This window comes from Nicotiana tabacum, chromosome 5, assembly GCF_000715075.1.
Source record: "Nicotiana tabacum cultivar K326 chromosome 5, ASM71507v2, whole genome shotgun sequence".
Taxonomy (NCBI): Eukaryota; Viridiplantae; Streptophyta; class Magnoliopsida; order Solanales; family Solanaceae; genus Nicotiana; species Nicotiana tabacum.
The window spans coordinates 35,094,705-35,111,949 of NC_134084.1; the positions used below are offsets into that span (position 1 = coordinate 35,094,705).

The 17,245-nt window shown below is 39.5% G+C and overlaps 1 protein-coding gene across 1 annotated transcript; it reads left to right on the plus strand.

Moving 5' to 3' along the window:
• Positions 1-314: 314 nt before the first annotated feature.
• On the plus strand, positions 315-7,648 carry LOC107820649 (uncharacterized). Its single transcript, XM_016646965.2, has 6 exons — positions 315-660; positions 1,517-1,702; positions 2,261-2,377; positions 2,458-2,607; positions 6,638-6,696; positions 7,358-7,648. The coding sequence occupies exons 1-6, from the start codon at positions 481-483 to the stop codon at positions 7,491-7,493; spliced, it is 828 nt and encodes a 275-aa protein (XP_016502451.1). The 5' UTR covers positions 315-480; the 3' UTR covers positions 7,494-7,648.
• The last annotated feature ends 9,597 nt before the right edge of the window (positions 7,649-17,245 follow it).

Genomic DNA, 17,245 nt, shown 5'->3' on the forward strand with positions numbered 1-17,245 from the left:
CTTACCTACGGCGAGTTTTAAGTATAAACATCTTATTCTCCTTGGGTTTCATAAAATAAAGGAATATTACTATATAGCTCTCGAATATTTTTTCATTTTTTTTAATTTAGGTTTGCAAGAGACTCGTCCAACGGATGTCACTCACCTTCGTTGACTACACTAATGTTGATGTAAAAAGTTTTAGAGCAAAAAAAGAAACCCCAAAGGGAGTTGAAGATTTTTTGTGTTGAAGGTACCAGAGAAAAATAATAGTAAACCACAAACACAAAAGGGAATAATAAAAAGGATGTCCTTTTGTCCAAAGTTGTAAACCTATCATCTCTCACCTCACATGTCCGTGTGTAAGCCAGAAAGAAAGGGGAAAAACTCAAAAAGGGCTTTAGATTTCTAGAAAAGGGGTTAGCAAAAAGTTCTGCTAGCAAAAGCCAATCAAATAGTTAAAGTATTAGTTGTGGGCAAATCAAGAAAGCCTGAGAAAGAATGCTAACTTCTTCATTGAGGCCCCCTTTTTTGCCTCTTCCTCACTCCCATCTTGCATTTTCCCCTTTGAATTTCAATAAAGTTGTTCACTTTAACAACCCCAATTATCCCTTTAGTTCTTCTATTTCCTCTTCCAAAAGATTTGCTTCAACAAACGCATCTTCTCATGGACAGCAGACGGTATTACTACTACTTTTCTCTCAGTGTTTATAGTTAAATGTATATATTGGGTTTTTCTTGTTGTAATCAATCTAAGATTGGCTTTTGTGATAATTGGAAAATTGGGTTCTTGATAATTTGGTGTTTGATGGGAGAAGAACTCGAAGCTTTATTATTGGTCATATGTATTATGTTGTTCTGACTTGTCAAAAGAAAGTCATATGTTGTTCCCTAGTACTTTTTATTTTATTTTGGATAATATTGGCTTGAGATGAGTTTATATATTATAGAGTAACATGGTCAATGATGACTCATATAGCCGACCCCAACTTGCTTGGAACTGAGGTGTAGTTGTTGTTGTAGTCATATGTTGTTCTCCCTTTACTTGAAGTTTGTGGATGTACTGTTAGCTAACTGTGGCAATGCTTACTATTTATTGTAGAAATTAAAACTTCCTTGTATTAGAAAGTCAAACGTTTGTGGAACAAGCAATTATATGTGTTTATCATGGTTGGGTTATTGTCATTTGCTTAGGTTTGTGGCTTTTGTTAGCGAAGAAATAAGATTCCCATTTCATTTTATTTGTTGTCTTCTTCTTCGTTTCTACATCAAATCTGGATTTTAGTCATTCCTGTTGTATTGGCCTTTCCATTGTTAAAGCGGAAAACTTAGGTTGTTAGAGAAAAGCATCTTGATGATTAGAACGAAGGGATAAGCTTTAGTCTCAATTGTGTTGCTGTTTTAGGCTGCATAATATTCAGTAGCACCGCCAATCACACAAGCTAGAAGGATCTCATGTTTATGCATTTTCCTGCATCAGTTGGTTTTCACTTATGATTTACTGCCAGGGGCCTCTGTTTTCTATGTGCTGGTATAGTGGCCAGATGGAGATGCTGAAAGCAACGATAATTTGAGGAATGAAGATGAATATGCAATTCAGATGTTTGGTTCTGATGACGAACTCAGCTCTCAGATTCCAACTCAAGCTCAGTCTGTTGTTGAAGGATCAGGATCAGTTTTGGTAACAGAGTATAAGCCAGTTCCAGATGTGGACTATCTGCAGGTTCGGTGTGGTCTTTTACTTGGACGTTGTGTTAAACGTACCTGTATCGAATTGGAAATGTGAGGAGATTTAAGAGTCTACTGTTTGAATAGTAATGATCCTTTGGATATTTCTTACCTGAAAAAAGCCATCTTCCCTTTGGCATTTAACATTTCTAGTTAAGTAAATGAATATGACAGATCAGATCAGAGTGCAAATATTTTCGACTAAGTCACAAGTTACTTGTAATAGCAGTCGGGTTATTATCTCTTTGATGTGATGGACCAATATTTTAGATTGAACTTAAGACGAACATTTATTACTATTTCAATTTCGTTTTATTTTCTTATAATAAATCTTAAAATAATTTAACTTGACATGTTTAAGACATAAGTTTCAAAAATGCTTTTTTCCGAAAAAGTGCGTTCTTTTCAATTTGAGGCGTTTTGCCAATTCAAGTGTTATTTTTAGCCAACAAAATCTACTAGTTTGATGTTTCTTGTTGTGTCTGTGAATGTACTTATCAAAAATGGTGTATGAATGTAAATAAGAGATATATGGCTCCTTTCATGTTTTCAGGAGTTGTTAGCAATTCAACAACAAGGTCCAAGAAATATTGGCTTTTTTGGGACACGAAATATGGGATTTATGCATCAAGAACTTATTGAGATTTTAAGCTATGCCTTGGTCATTACGGTATGGTTCTCTTGTTTTAGTTGAAGGAGATGGTGATTAACGACTTCAAGATTTTCAATGTTTTTTCTTCTTTTTCTCAGAAAAATCACATCTTTACTTCTGGAGCAGCAGGCACCAACGCTGCTGTCATTAGAGGTGCTCTTCGTGCTGAGAAACCAGAGCTGCTAACTGTGATATTGCCGCAAAGCTTGAAAAAACAACCTCCGGAAAGTCAGGAGCTATTGTCTAAAGTAAATGCATTTACTTTCTTTTTGGTTGCATTTTTTCATACAAATCGCGCTTCATTATGATGTCACTGATGGTATCACACAAAGCAATTTGCGAAAACGATATATTGTCTATCTTGATCCTGTCATTGGAATGACTTTCTCCTCCCTTTTTAATAACCACAGTCGTTGCACTGCTTCTCGTGGATATAGTTATCTTTAAAAAAAGTCTTCCTCTTTTTTGATGGTTTTTTGGTTAAATTGTTAGATGTAGGGGAGATGGAAAATCTCTTATCAAGAATATTAACTTCTCACTTATCCCAAAAAATAAGTCTTTCTCCTTTTGTTTAATCCTTTCTTAAATAGAAGGAATCATTACTAAGAGCTGCTACCTCTGGTCTTATCTATGACTGTATGTGCTTTTTAATAGTCAAACTTTTATGTACTGAAACATTTAGAGTCAATATCTCCTGGAATATTTTGTATCAGAGGCTAAATTACTGAAACTGTTGACCTGAAAGCCGATGAGCATACTACTGTGCATCTTATCAAGCTTATATACACAAACGGCGCGCGTGTGTGTGTGTATATATGTATTATTTAGGTGCAAGCAGGAGCTGTAAAAGTTAGTTGGAACGGATCTGGGACCACACACCATTAGGTCTTCTAATTTTTGAAATGTACGTGTATGCCTTCGTTGCTGAGAAAAACAAACGAGGAGTTGCAAGAGCTAATTTCTGATGTATTTGGTTAGTGGAGCTAATTTCATAAATTCACCATACAATCACTATACTTCAATCTCAAACTAGTTGGGTCAGTTGTATGCATCATTAGTTACGATTCGACTCCCTTTCGGCCCATTTCATTCCAATTTAAATGATTTGACTTTAAAGAAAAATTAGGGGTTCTCTAAAGCCTAAAACTGTTTCTTTAACTCACACCCTTATTCCTACACAAGTAATCAAGTTTCTTTGGCAAACGCCAGAAGTAGTGCAAGTGTAACAACAACAATTAAGCCTTGTCCCGACTAGTTGGTATTGTATATATGATTCATGTGCTGACCTTGCTTCAGCAATTTACTCTGGGCGTGTCAAAAATGGTTTTGCTCTGGTAATAATTTGCATTTGATTTAGCGTTCTCCACTTCCAACCAAGAGGTTGTGAGTTCGAGTCACCCCAAGAGCAAGGTGGGGAGTTCTTGGAGGGAAGGATGCCGAGGGTCTATTTGGAAACAGCCTCTCTACCCCAGGGTAGGGGTAAGGTCTGCGTACACACTACCCTCCCCAGACCCCACTAGTGGGATTATACTGGGTTGTTGTTGTTGTTGTTGTAAAGGTCTATGAGACAACTACTCTCAACCTTATTTTTTTAAAAAAATGGTCTATGAGACAACTGCTCAATGTGATTATAGGTTAACTCATCGTCTCATCATCTTTTATCACCTTCAATCACCATAGTGTCACACCTATGAGCCGTGCATTTGGAGTTTTATGTAAGACAAGGCCAAATCGCCTCATGCGTCATTCTTGCATTTTATCTTATATGTGTTCTACCACCCTCTATTTGTTGTAATCATTTCTGATTTTGTCTGATCTTTTATGACCACTTCCATTTTACCATAGGCATTGTACAATATTCATCTCACTGATATGATGGGCGTTAAAGGCCCAACATTCAGTCACATTTTCATTGCTAGTCTTGCAACCATTTTATAGAGTTTACTTTTTATTATGTTGAGGGGTTTCCCTTCCTATAGTACTTACGGAGATCTCGTCTATTTTTTGCCATCATCTTCTAATTCTATATTGTACATCTTCATCTATCATGCTATTTTCTTGGAAGTCCGAGCTTAGATATCTGAATCGTCTACAGTTTGCATCATAATCCTATTTAATTTCACTTCACCTTCATTATTCTTACGGGAAACTGAACTTTTGGCGTCTGTATTGTCTTACTTCTACTTGTCCTAAGAACCTTTCTATTTAGAGTTCTTCTCCATCGTTCCAACTTTTGGTTGAGTTCCTCTCTAGTTTCTTCTATAAACTCAATATCATCTAAAAATCGCATTTCACCATGGAATCTTTTATGATAGCCGAGAAATCCCTGAGGGCCAGTGGCACACGATTTGAAACTCGATAGATAATGAGTCTTTTCTCTACCCTTCACTTAAATTTGAAGCTTTTGTTTGTAGCTGGATTTGAACTCGTGACATGCGCCTAACCCACATATCATGTGTTGTGCTCTTACCTCACCATAACTGCATAAACAAGTATAGATTTGAGGCAAATCCTTAGTATACACCTGGGAAGCTCCTAATAAGTATCTTCTTATATTGTTCTCACACTTCTGACTATTCTTTTGTAAATATGTTTTATGAAATTTTCTATTTGATATCAACTCGTTTCTTCTTAAGCATACCACTAACAAACTATTTCTTGATGCTTTATTATATAACTTCTTTGAGTAAATGAATATCAGGTGAAGATACTTTTTTTTTCTACAAGTTTTCATCTATCTTTGTAGCAAAATCTAGTATGCTATGAACCAGGCAATATCAAACTATTTATCTATCACCCTTGTAATTGCCTCTATATCTATGTTCTACTCCATACTTTATTTCGTAGGACTCATAGTTTATACTATGATAGTTTGCAAACCTTTGAACATTTTTCACTCCCTCTATTATGTTTCATGTGGCACTCTTTCCTTTTTAGGCTGTTCCAAAAGAAGGATACATTTTTATATCCATAATCAATTTAACTTATACTTCCAATTTTATCCTCAATGACATGCTTTTTTAGCCACAAAAATGACATGGCATGTTTATAAAAACAAGTTTCAAGAGACTTTCTTACCTTTTTATACTTCGTACCCCGTCAAATAAGTTCACATAAAATGTAACGGAGGGAGTATATATTAGTACCAAGGTACTCTTCTCTCCAATTATTTGGCAACTTCATTTTATTTACAACTTCAACTTGAAATATTATTTGCAAATCAAGGTTTGTTTTACAATTTGGTCCGTTATCTCAACTTCTGCTTGAAATTGAGAATTTAGCGTTTGAAAAGTTGATTTAAGGACTAAGGAGTATTTCAAGTGTAATAATGGTTTCACTCACAAAACTTCAACTTGAAAAAGATAATCTTGTCCAAACACAACTTCAACTTCAAATACTCTTTATTTTCAACTTCAATCAAATATTGTCCAAAAACCTAATATACATCGAAATGTTTGATTGCCATACTACTCCAGCTACTTCAAGAGCTTCCAAGCCTCTACAGGGGTACCATCCTACATGCTTTTCTACTCCAAATTTTTAATGGCATCCTTTACAGTAGAACTAATTTCTATGATTGTAGCTAAGATTTCTATCTGTCGTGGATGTATATGCTATCCTCGTCATTTATGTTGAGTAATTGATCTATCTCTTGTCATTATAAGTTGAATGCATGATTTTCATTATTTAGTTGCACCTTTTCCAATATAGAGCAACACGTCATATAAGTATATCACATCCTGATTTAAGCTCAAAATCCAGTTGAACTAATTTCTCGTTCAAACCAACCAACTTTAGTATCTTTATAACCCTAAGTTAAGATTTGTCATCAAATAGCTTCATAATGGTTGAATGCTGAAAATTAAAATTTGCTTCTTCCGTTGCTCCTTTAGTGGACGTAAGTATTGGCAACCCAGAAGTTTTTGACAAAAGAAGGGGGTAAATCGTCATTTCAACAATCTGAATGATGGAATTCAGAAATTATTAGTCTTTTCTAAATTTTATGTTTTGAGTATAGAGGAAACATGTATGCTTAAGATGGTTTGTTAATATAACTGTTGGCGAGTCCAAGTTTCAAGAGAGTAAGGAAGCGAGCTTCTTCTGCTTTAAACATTTGAGAATTACTCTATAGTGACCTCTGATTGAATGCACGGCTGAATTGTTTCCATCAGTCATTTATAACACAGAAGAGTTCAATCTTCAGATTGATGGAACAGAGTAGGGCAGTTAGCCCGTGCTTCCAACAAGATCATAATGTTGACTTGCTTGGATTTGCAGGTGAAACATGTGATAGAGAAACCTCACAATGACCATCTCTCACTGCTAGAAGCTAGCAGGTATGCAAAAGAACATCCTTTTATTTGGACTGATTTGGGTAAATAATCTTCATTTTCAAGTTGAACTAGTTCGCTTATAAGATTTAGTAGGGACATGAGCATCTGATTTCCTCTACATTTATCTGTTGTAGAGTCTTTCTTCCATGTTATAGTGAACTTATATTCTTTTCTTGGCAGAAACTGCTTTCTATGACTTTGTGCAGTACTGTATAAAAGTGACGTGCTAAACATTATAATCCTCGTACGTTATAACATAGTTATATTATACCTTTTCTCCCTCATATTTCCCTAAGTGGCAACTAGTTTTGCAAGGAGCTTTTTATCACCATACCATCAATTGCATACTTTCCTTTATTTTTATTTTAAAAAAAAGGGCAGCCTAATGCACTAAGCTCCCGCTATGCGCAGGGTCCGGGGAAGAGCCGGACCACATGGGTCTATTGTACGCAGCCTTATCCTGCATTTCTGTAAGAGGTTGTTTCCACGGCTCGAACCCGTGACCTCCTGGTCACATGACAACAATTTTACCAGTTCCGCCAAGGCTCCCCTTATAGTCTTGTAGAAATTGTTACAAGTTGTATATGTGGCTTTTTGAATTGGTTTAAGGTACTTTACATACCACTATGGATTGGTTAAATCTGAATTGGTTCTCCTGATGTAGGTTGTGTAACATGGACATCATTTCCCAAGTGCAACAAGTTATTTGCTTTGCCTTTCATGATAGCAGATTGCTTATGGAAACATGTCAAGAAGCCAAGAATCTTAGGAAGATTGTCACTCTCTTTTACTTGGACTAATGAATAACAACAACACTCTGTTCATAGATTCTTTGCTATTGAATATTTTCTCTGTTGATTAGGAGGGAATATACACATATATGGAAATTAATGCGATGCAGAAATGTTCCAATTCATGCCATATTCATTTAATAGAGTAGATGTCTCATCGACTACAACATGATTTATAGATGTATTTATTTTGCAAATGAGGTGCAATGCATCCTTGTATTTCCACATATATCTTGCTCTAGTTAGTTGAAGAACTATACATTTTGTCCTGCAATGTAATTCATCTAGATGGGATATCAAATAAGGTCAATCTACTAAGTGTAGATTTTAGTACTGTGGCGGAAAACATATGGCAAGGTAATTTCTTTTCATTTTTCTAAGCGTTAGGGGGCAGAGTTACTTTTTACTTATGTTGGCGCGAGGTAGCTGGAACCTGGTAGAATAGTCGAGGTGCACAACTGGGCCAGACACTAGTGTTATCCAAGAAAAAGATGGTGCTTAGAGCATCTTTGGTTAAATACACCTAGCTGTAAGAAAGATGGAGATGATGCCGCCATCTTTTATGTTCATTTTGTGACTTGATTTCTACACTGATTTTTATGCAAATTTCATATTCTTCATCTTTTCAAACGGTACATTTTCCCTATTCCTAACAGTATGTTGCCAGAAAATGGCCTTTTACAACATTCTCTGGAATCAGTAACTCTTTTATTCCTTGATAACATATGAGGCCATTCTTTCTTGCAACCACCAGCAGCCAAAGGTGATAAGAATTAAGCCTCTATTAAATGTTTCTCATACTCTTTGATGCTCAAATAGAAAGTAAAACGTTTGCAGAGAATTTAGTAACACTTGATACTGTACTTCTACAAGTTAAGGATATGGCTTGGACTTGAACATCGGTTTCCATTGAAAATCTATTTATAGCATGATAATTACATCATTCCGAAATATGTCAAGCAAAAGTCACCTTAATGCTTTGTGTTCACACCCAACTATGCATTATATAAAGGACACGCAGACGTTGCAAATATAATCTGAGTATTTAGCCCAGAGTCGAACCCACAAGGAATTAACCTATCAATTACTTCTCGTTAGACTTACTAAATTCCACGGAATCAACTTCTCAAACGTTGTAAATACAATTGAGGGTATTTCTACTAACTACGAATGAATGTAAATAAGCAACTGAAAAATAACTATAATTGAGTTGTAAACTATTAAGAGAAGGTTCTAAGGCTATGATTTCCCCTATTGATGGACTCCCTTCCGATTATGCTTCACATAGATTCACCAAATCATTTCTATCAATTCTTACTACCGTAAATCTCTCCCGAGTAATCACGATAATCTACTAGACGCACTCTCCCGAGTTACGCTAGTTGTTTTATTTATTACAGCTCACTTTAGATTACACTCAAGGCTTCGTTATCCCTAATCCCGCCTTTAAACCCACAATTATTGATCCCTCATATATTTTGGGAGTGATGTTGTTCAATAATAACCTAAATATGCACTCTCTCCCGAGTTATGCAAATTAAATAGGCACAACTAATTGAGGATCCTGTCAATTAACTACAACAAGCACGTAGTTGAATAAATAGAGATTAAAATGGCAAACTATATTAACATAATCAAGAAGTTCATCCTTCAATAGGTTCCATCAAACCTTAGACTAAATATTTAGCTATTCATACTAGTGTTCATCACAACAATAATCAAATTCATCACAAATCATAAAACAAAAGAAAGAAAGGAAGAACTTGATGTTGAATTCTCCTCCTTACCTCTTGCCTCTCCTTTTCTTGCACTAAGCTATGAAAAGCTGAATAGCCCCTCCTTGGGCGAGCTTGACCTTCTATAGGTTAAGTGAATTTTTCCCCCAGACTTCCAAGTTTACCCCTGAAAATTAATATTCCGGAACTGGGTTAGCGCGGCTGCGCTAATGACCGCGCTAATGCCCTATCATTATGCCTCGACCATCTGGTCTAGCGCGGTCGCGCTAGTGGCTGCGCTAGTCCAGGCCTTCATTTTAACTATTCTTTTTTCTCGTCTTCTTGCGTACTCAGCTCCTAGGTTTTTTTTTTTGATTCAATGTAGCTCCAATCACAACTTTAAGGCCTCATACAAGCTCCTCACTCCTGCAACGTGTGACATTCACAATTAGAGCCCATTTTTCATCATTTAACTATATTATAACATTGAAACATAATTAAGCTGGGGCATAAACAATCGCCAAATTACATAAATCTAGCTTATTATCAACACTCCACACTTAAATTATTGCTAGTCCTCGAGCAATCCACCACACTCTATAGAGGTTCCTTCACTAAGCATTCTTCCTTAACGCATCACACCAAGAACAAATCACATGAGTTACGCCTAGTAGTAAACAATATTAGCCTCAAAAGTCGACTCTCACATGCCGTGCAATATTCATACTTTCTCAAACTACTCTACACAGAAGTCAAGACTACCCCTTCCTTCATGAATCACATGCCCTCACATCCATACAAGAGAGTAGTTCCACATATAATGATGTTTAGAACAATTAGGAACTTAGATAGACAAAACTAGCTCACTCTCAAAAAGAACATTCACATGCCACAAAGATGCACCATAGGCTTGCCCGTAGTGTACTACTCTACTAATCGAGCCCACTCAGTCTAAGATCAATAGGTCTTCACTTGGTTGTAATGTAGGCTAAGGGACTGGTAGGATATATTTGGATATAGTGACTAACTTCCCTAAGCACTTTTTAATACAATTACATTAACATTCAAAGCCATACTTATGTCAACCAAACATCCCACCACTTTTTTTTTCTTTTATTTACAACAACCCCATCCATTGGATGCAATTATAACAAACCACCACTTATCGATTACTACATTTATTCATTTTGTTTCAGTGGTGCGTATTCTTTTACTTTTCCAAACACTGTACCTTTTCTCTATTTCAACGGTTCCACTCAAAAACCAAACCATCACCCCACACTTTTGCCTTTGCATAATTTCCATACCATTCAAGTGCTTATGGGAGGTAAAAGGGTTCAAACAGCAGGCTATTCAAACAATTGGGTAAGGTTTGCAATGTGGTTGCCAAAGAAACAGGCTTATAGGCTCAACGGGGTTAACTAAGATGTAATAGAGTTAGGTGGGTTTACTTTATATGTCTGGCTCAACAAAGAAATGTCTATATCACTTCTAGGACTGAATGAAACTACTATTTCGCTTTGCAAACACACAGGGCAAGTTCTAGGCATCAAATGTGAATCATGGAATACAGTAAAGCTCTCATACACATGGCACATGACTCATTCCAGATTGGCTTATCAAGACACTCTCTTCTGAGTATTCAAGTCAGTAACAAACATACAATTTTTAAGGCACTTTAGCAAGAATCAACTATTGAGACTAAGCGTTACACTCTAGTGTCTATTGTGTTCAGGTGTATCAACACTAGAGGCTTAACTTTCGATTTTATCTCGTATCCTATTAATCCTAATCTACTAAAAAGAAAACAAAATCAACAAAAACTACCTATACCCAGTTCAAGCTAAACCCTTGGAAAAGAACTGTGGCCCAAAGAAAAACCAAGGGGGGGGGGAGGGTTAATACACTACCTAAAAAAAATCTTTTTTGTCTTTTCTCTAGACTTACTTCCCTCAAGAAAATTGTCTAAAGGCTCCGTCATCAGGAAGAGTCTCCATATTTCCTTTTTTTCAATCGACTTAGTCCCTCAAGAATCCCGCCGAAAGAGATCTGTCGTCGGAACAAGCCACTTACCTACTTTAAACTAACCTAATGAAACTATTACCCAAACATCGAAAACAATCAACGCAAAACAAAGAGACATCAAACAGTCAAATTGTACAATTACATATACATATTGAAGTATCCCCTACCCCACACTTAAAATGTAGACATGTCCTCATGGCACCAAAATTTAAAGAGTAGTGAGGTAAAGGAACTTCCCTGAAGGATCACTCCTGATCGAAGATGGTGTATGGGTTCACATTGCATGTGCGACCCAGAGCTCTCAGCCAGCCTAAGAATTTCTTTTTCGACTTCATCTGCCGCTCAGCCACCGCGTCAATGCGGGCACCTAAATCAATGACGGAGGTACGCAACCCAGTCATATCCTACTCCAAAGCAGTAATGCGAGTACTACGACGTGGCTGGGAGGATGTTGAAGTCCTAGGTGGTGCTGCAGCTGTTGCACTGTACTCATGGGCTTATGATTCGGCCTCCACATCCTCCTGTTCGTCCTCCTCTTCGTCCGAGTCATCAGAGCCACTACTATCCTCCCCATCAGCTGCCGCCGGCTCCTTACCTGTTGTTACTTTGTCAGCCCGGAACTTGCGATCTCTTGGTACTAGCCCATCCACAGCTAGATTTTCGGGCACCCGAGCTTCCCTGCAAAGCTGAGTAACTAAAGAAGGGAAAAAGAACCTATACCTTTTCATTGGGCAGCGGATGAACATATCTTCATGTATCACTTTGGCCACGTCGAAGTTGTGACCATTGACGAAGCACCAAATCAAAGCTGCTCGGGGCCCATTTACCTCCGTAGTGTTGGACGACGGAAGCAGACGGTTGTTGATAAGATACAACCAGCACTTTCTTTCAAAGGCTAGTGCCGATGAGTGAAACTTCTCACCATATTTCATCCAAACCACCTCCTTCCCTGGTACACAGATTGTTTCAAAGAATCGCTCCCACTTTTCGTGTGTCGGGTTACGGTCATACTCATAAAAGTCATCATATTCAACCACAAGAGGGGGCAACTGGTATGTCGTCTGTATCGCCTCAATAGAAGCATTCACCGCCTTTTGTCATGCTCCGACACATTGGCGTAAAATTCTCTAACAACCATGACATTGCCCTCACCTGGCTCATTAATGAAGGTTTGCAACCCCCGCCTCAGCAGCTCAGTGTACATGTAAGGGCAGTGCCACTGGACCGATCTGATGCTAATACCCCTCTCCGAAATCGATTTTTTAGAGGCCTTCACCGCAAAGCGGTCCTGAGCCTTGGCCGAGACAAATCTGGTGCTATCAAAGGGGCGTGCAAGGGCTGCTCCTCATGTCCTGGACGAGCCGGCTTGGCTTCTAAAAGATTCACTTATGGCGCGGCGTTTCCTAGATGGAGTCATAGTACCTGAAAAACGGTAACACATTAGCACAGCCCAACACAAAATTGTGACGCATTGCGGTTACTCAGACTTCACACGCATAAGTGGTCACAACTACATAGTTATGTTTATTGAGGCATTTCCACAAACACCTTGTGGGCATTAGGCACTCACAACCCTTTTCAAGCATTTGGCAACATCAAAAACCACCACAATGTAGCCACAAGCACAACTAAATCATTCTCTAACTCCACCAACTATTCCTTCCATAGTTACTACAACAAATACTACAAATGTTGACTAAACAAAGGAAAGAGCAACAATAATAAAAATAAAAACAAAAATCAAAAATAAAAGGAACAAAAGAAAAAAAAACGGTACCGAAAATGCATACCTGTAGTGATAGAAGGTGGGGAACTGAGAAGAAAGGTGGAGGAGAATGTGGTTGGAGACTTGGGGCCAATTGAAAAAAATGAAAATTTGTGGAAGAGGGGAGTTGAAGGTGAAGGGGATTTGATGAAGAAGAGGATTTGGGGAGGGTTTTGTTTCTCTTTCTCTTGTGTTTGGAATTAGGGCGTGGGGATTGCGAGTGGGGCGTGGGTTTGGGGGATTAAAGGGGGGGAGGTTTATTACAACTAACAAAAAAATTGTCGGAACTAGCGCGTCCAGGAGCGCGATCTCGCTAGTAGCGCGGCCATGAGCGCGTTCACGAGTGCGGGCCAGGCAGAATTTTTGCCCATTAGCGCAATCGCGCTAGTAGCGCGGCCAGTAGCGCGCTCACGAGCGTGAGCCAGGCAGAATGTTTTCCCAAATAGCACGGCCTGTAGCGCGGGCGCGCTCTTGGGCGGAAAGTTTTTTACATTTTCCACCTGTTGTTACCACTTCCGATGGCTTTATCACCCGCCCATTGTCACCTACATTGGTTAGCACTTCCTAAAACTCACAATTAACAACTACTACTATCGTTGGGTTGCCTCCCAACCAGCGCCTTAGTTAATGTCGCAGCACGACGCAGACAAACGCATTTAAGGCTCGCTCGACCTCTAAGGTTCCGTTAGGTGGACCTCTGACACTTCCTTTGGTTCCTTCATGCCTATGTATAACTTCAATCTCTGCCCATTGACTCTAAATGTGTGAGAGTCTTTCTCTGAGGAGATTTCTACAGCTCCTGAAGGGAATACTTCAACCACCCGAAATGGCCTAGACCATCGTGACTTAAGCTTACCCGGGAATAGCCGTAATCTTAATTATAGAGCAGTACCATGTCCCCGGGTTTGAAATATCACTCAACAATGTTCTCGTCGTGCAACCACTTCATTCTTTCTTTGTACAACCTTGTGCTGTCAAAAGCAAGATGTCGAAACTCGTCGAGCTCATGCAATTCAGTGATCCTCGTTGTGCCTGCAGCTTCAATGTCAAGGTTCAGTTGTTTCAGTGTCCACCAAGCTTTATGTTCAAGTTCCACTGGCAAGTGGTAGGCCTTCCCAAACACCAACTTATATGGCGACATACTAATTGGTGTTTTAAAAGCGGTTCTATACGCCCAGAGTGCATCATCTAGCCTTTTCGCCCAATCAGTTCTTGTGGCGTTCACAGTCCTGGTTAGCACACTCTTGATCTCTCTGTTGGACACTTCAACCTGCCTACTAGTCTGGGGATGATATGAGGTAGCCACCTTGTGGCATACATCATACTTTGCGAGCAACTTCTCGAAAGCTCTATTACAGAAGTGTGTGCCTCCGTCACTGATGATCACTCTTGGTGTCCCAAAGAGGGTGAATATGTTCTTCTTCAAAAATCCCACCACCACTCTTGCATCATTAGTGGGCAACGCTACAGCTTCTACCCATTTTGGACACGTAATCCACAACAACAAGTATGTACTTATTGCCAAAGGAGCTGACGAAAGGACCCATGAAGTCAATCCCCCAGACATCAAACACTTCCACCTCTTGAATCGGGTTCATGGGCATCTCATGGCGATGGGAAATGTTCCCAGTCCGTTGACATTCATTGCAGCCCTTCACCCATTGGTGCGCATCTTTAAACACTGTTGGCCAAAAGAATCCGGCCTCTAGCACTTTTGCAGCTATCCTGACCCCTCCAAAATGTCCTCCATATGCCGATGCGTGACAAGCCTGCAAAACAGAATATTGTTCTATCTCGGGGACACACCTCCGGATCATATTGTCAACACATATTCTAAACAGATAGGGCTCATCCCAATAATACATGAGGCAGTCACGATAAAATTTTTTCTTTTGTACAGATGAAAGGTCATAGGGAACTATACCGCTGGCTAGGTAATTTGCATAATCTGCATACCATGGAACTTCCTCAAGACTAGTAGTGAGTAGCTACTCGTATGGAAAGGTTTCCAGAATATCTTTAACCTCGACTGAGTATTCAGCTCCTTCAAGTTGCGATAGATGATCAGCGACTTGATTTTTTGTGTCCTTACAGTCACAAATTTCGAGGTCGAATTCTTGCAATAGCAGCACCCAAAAAATTAGGCGTGGCTTAGACTCCTTCTTCTCAATCAAGTACCTGAGAGTTGCATGATCAGTGTATACAATTACCTTAGAACCAATCAGGTATGATCTGAACTTGTCGAAAGCAAACACCACAGCCAACATCTCCTTCTCAGTCACAGTGTAGTTCAGCTGGGCTCCACTCAGCGTTCTACTACCATAGTAGATTGGATGCATCAGCTTGTCTTTCCGCTGTCCCAGCACTGCCCCCACTGCGTAGTCGCTGGTATCACACATGAGTTCGAATGGTTGCTCCCAGTTGGGGGCAACAATGATAGGTGCTGTGACCAACCTCTTTTTCAGCTCCTCAAATGCTACCCTGCAATTATCAGAAAACGAGAAAGGGTGATCTTTTTCTAACAACTTACCTAGAGGGTTGACAATTTTTGAGAAGTCTCTTATGAATCTCCGGTAGAAACCAGCATGCCCGAGGAAGCTCCTAATTGACTTGACTGAAGTTGGAGGGGGCAGCTTTGCTATCATATCCACTTTAGCACGATCCACCTCAATTCCTTTGCTTGACACTCGGTGCCCCAAGACTATGACCTCTTGTACCATGAAATGGCATTTCTCCCAATTAAGAACCAGGTTAGTCTCAATACACTTTTTCAGCACACGAGTAAGATTTATCAGGCACTCATCAAATGAGTTCCCCATCACGAAGAAGTCATCCATGAACACATCCATTATGTCCTCTACCATGTCAGTGAATATGACCATCATGCACCTTTTGAATGTGGCAGGTGCATTGCATAGCCCAAAGGGCATCCTCCTAAAGGCATAAATGCCATACGGGCACGTGAAGGAAGTCTTCTCCCTGTCCTCTGGTGCAATGGAGATTTGATTGTACCCTGAGTACCCATCCAGGAAACAGAAATGCGACCTCCCTGCCAATCTATCTAACATCTGATCAATGAAGGGAAGTGGGAAGTGGTCTTTCCGGGTGGCAAGATTTAACTTTCTGTAATCCATGCAAATTCTCCAGCCCGTGACGGTTCTCGTAGAGAGCAGTTCATTGTTATTATTTTTAACTACCGCCATGCCACCCTTTTTAGGTACACATTGAACCGGGCTAACCCAACTGCTGTCAGATATTGGGAAAATGATTTCCGTATCTAACCATTTTATCACTTCTTTCTTTACTACTTCCTTCATGTTGGGGTTTAACCTTCTTTGATGTTCCCTGGAAGGTTTGTGACCCTCTTCTAGGAGAATTTTGTGCATACAGTAGGCTGGGTTGATCCCCTTTATGTCTGCCATGGTCCACCTAATGGCAGTCTTACACTCCTTGAGTACCTGCAAGAGTTGTTGTGCCTGCACATCTAACAAACTAGGTGAGATAATAATAGGTAATGTGGAGTCAGGTCCAAGGTACTCGTACCTGAGATGGGCGGGCAGTGGCTTCAACTCCAGCTTTGGTGGTCCTTCGATGGATGGCTTGGCTGGAGGAGTTTCTCTATTTTCCAAGTGCAAGGGCTCAAATTCAAGAGTTCTATCCCAGAACCCTCTACCCTCTAATGCCATCACCCATTCTGCCAGTTCTTCTCCATTTACCTCATCTAAATTCATCAGACATGCAGCAAGAGGGTCCTCAATAGTCAGCATCTCATCATCAGTCTCTACGATTACATCCACGACATCAATAAGAGAGCAATTGACGAATTCACTTGGTCGCCTCATAGATTTCTGCACATTGAATGTTATCTCTTCGTCGTTCAATCTCATCTTGAGCTCCCTAGTCTCACAATCAATGAGAGCTCTCCCAGTGGCCAAGAACGGCCTTCCCAAAATTATGGGAATCTCTTCATCTACCTTGCAGTCTAAGATCACAAAATCTGCAGGGAACATAAATTTCCCTACCTGAATCAACACATCATCCAGGATACCTGAGGGTTGCTTTACAATCCTGTCAGCTAGCTGCAACAACATAGAGGTAGGTCTAGCTTTTCCAATGCCCAGCCTCTTATAAATCGCCAGGGGAATAAGATTAATGCTGGACCCTAGATCACACAGTGCCTTAGCGAAAGCAAAATTACAATAGTGCATGGAATTATAAAGCTCCCTGGGTCAGACAGCTTTTCCGCAATTGGTCTA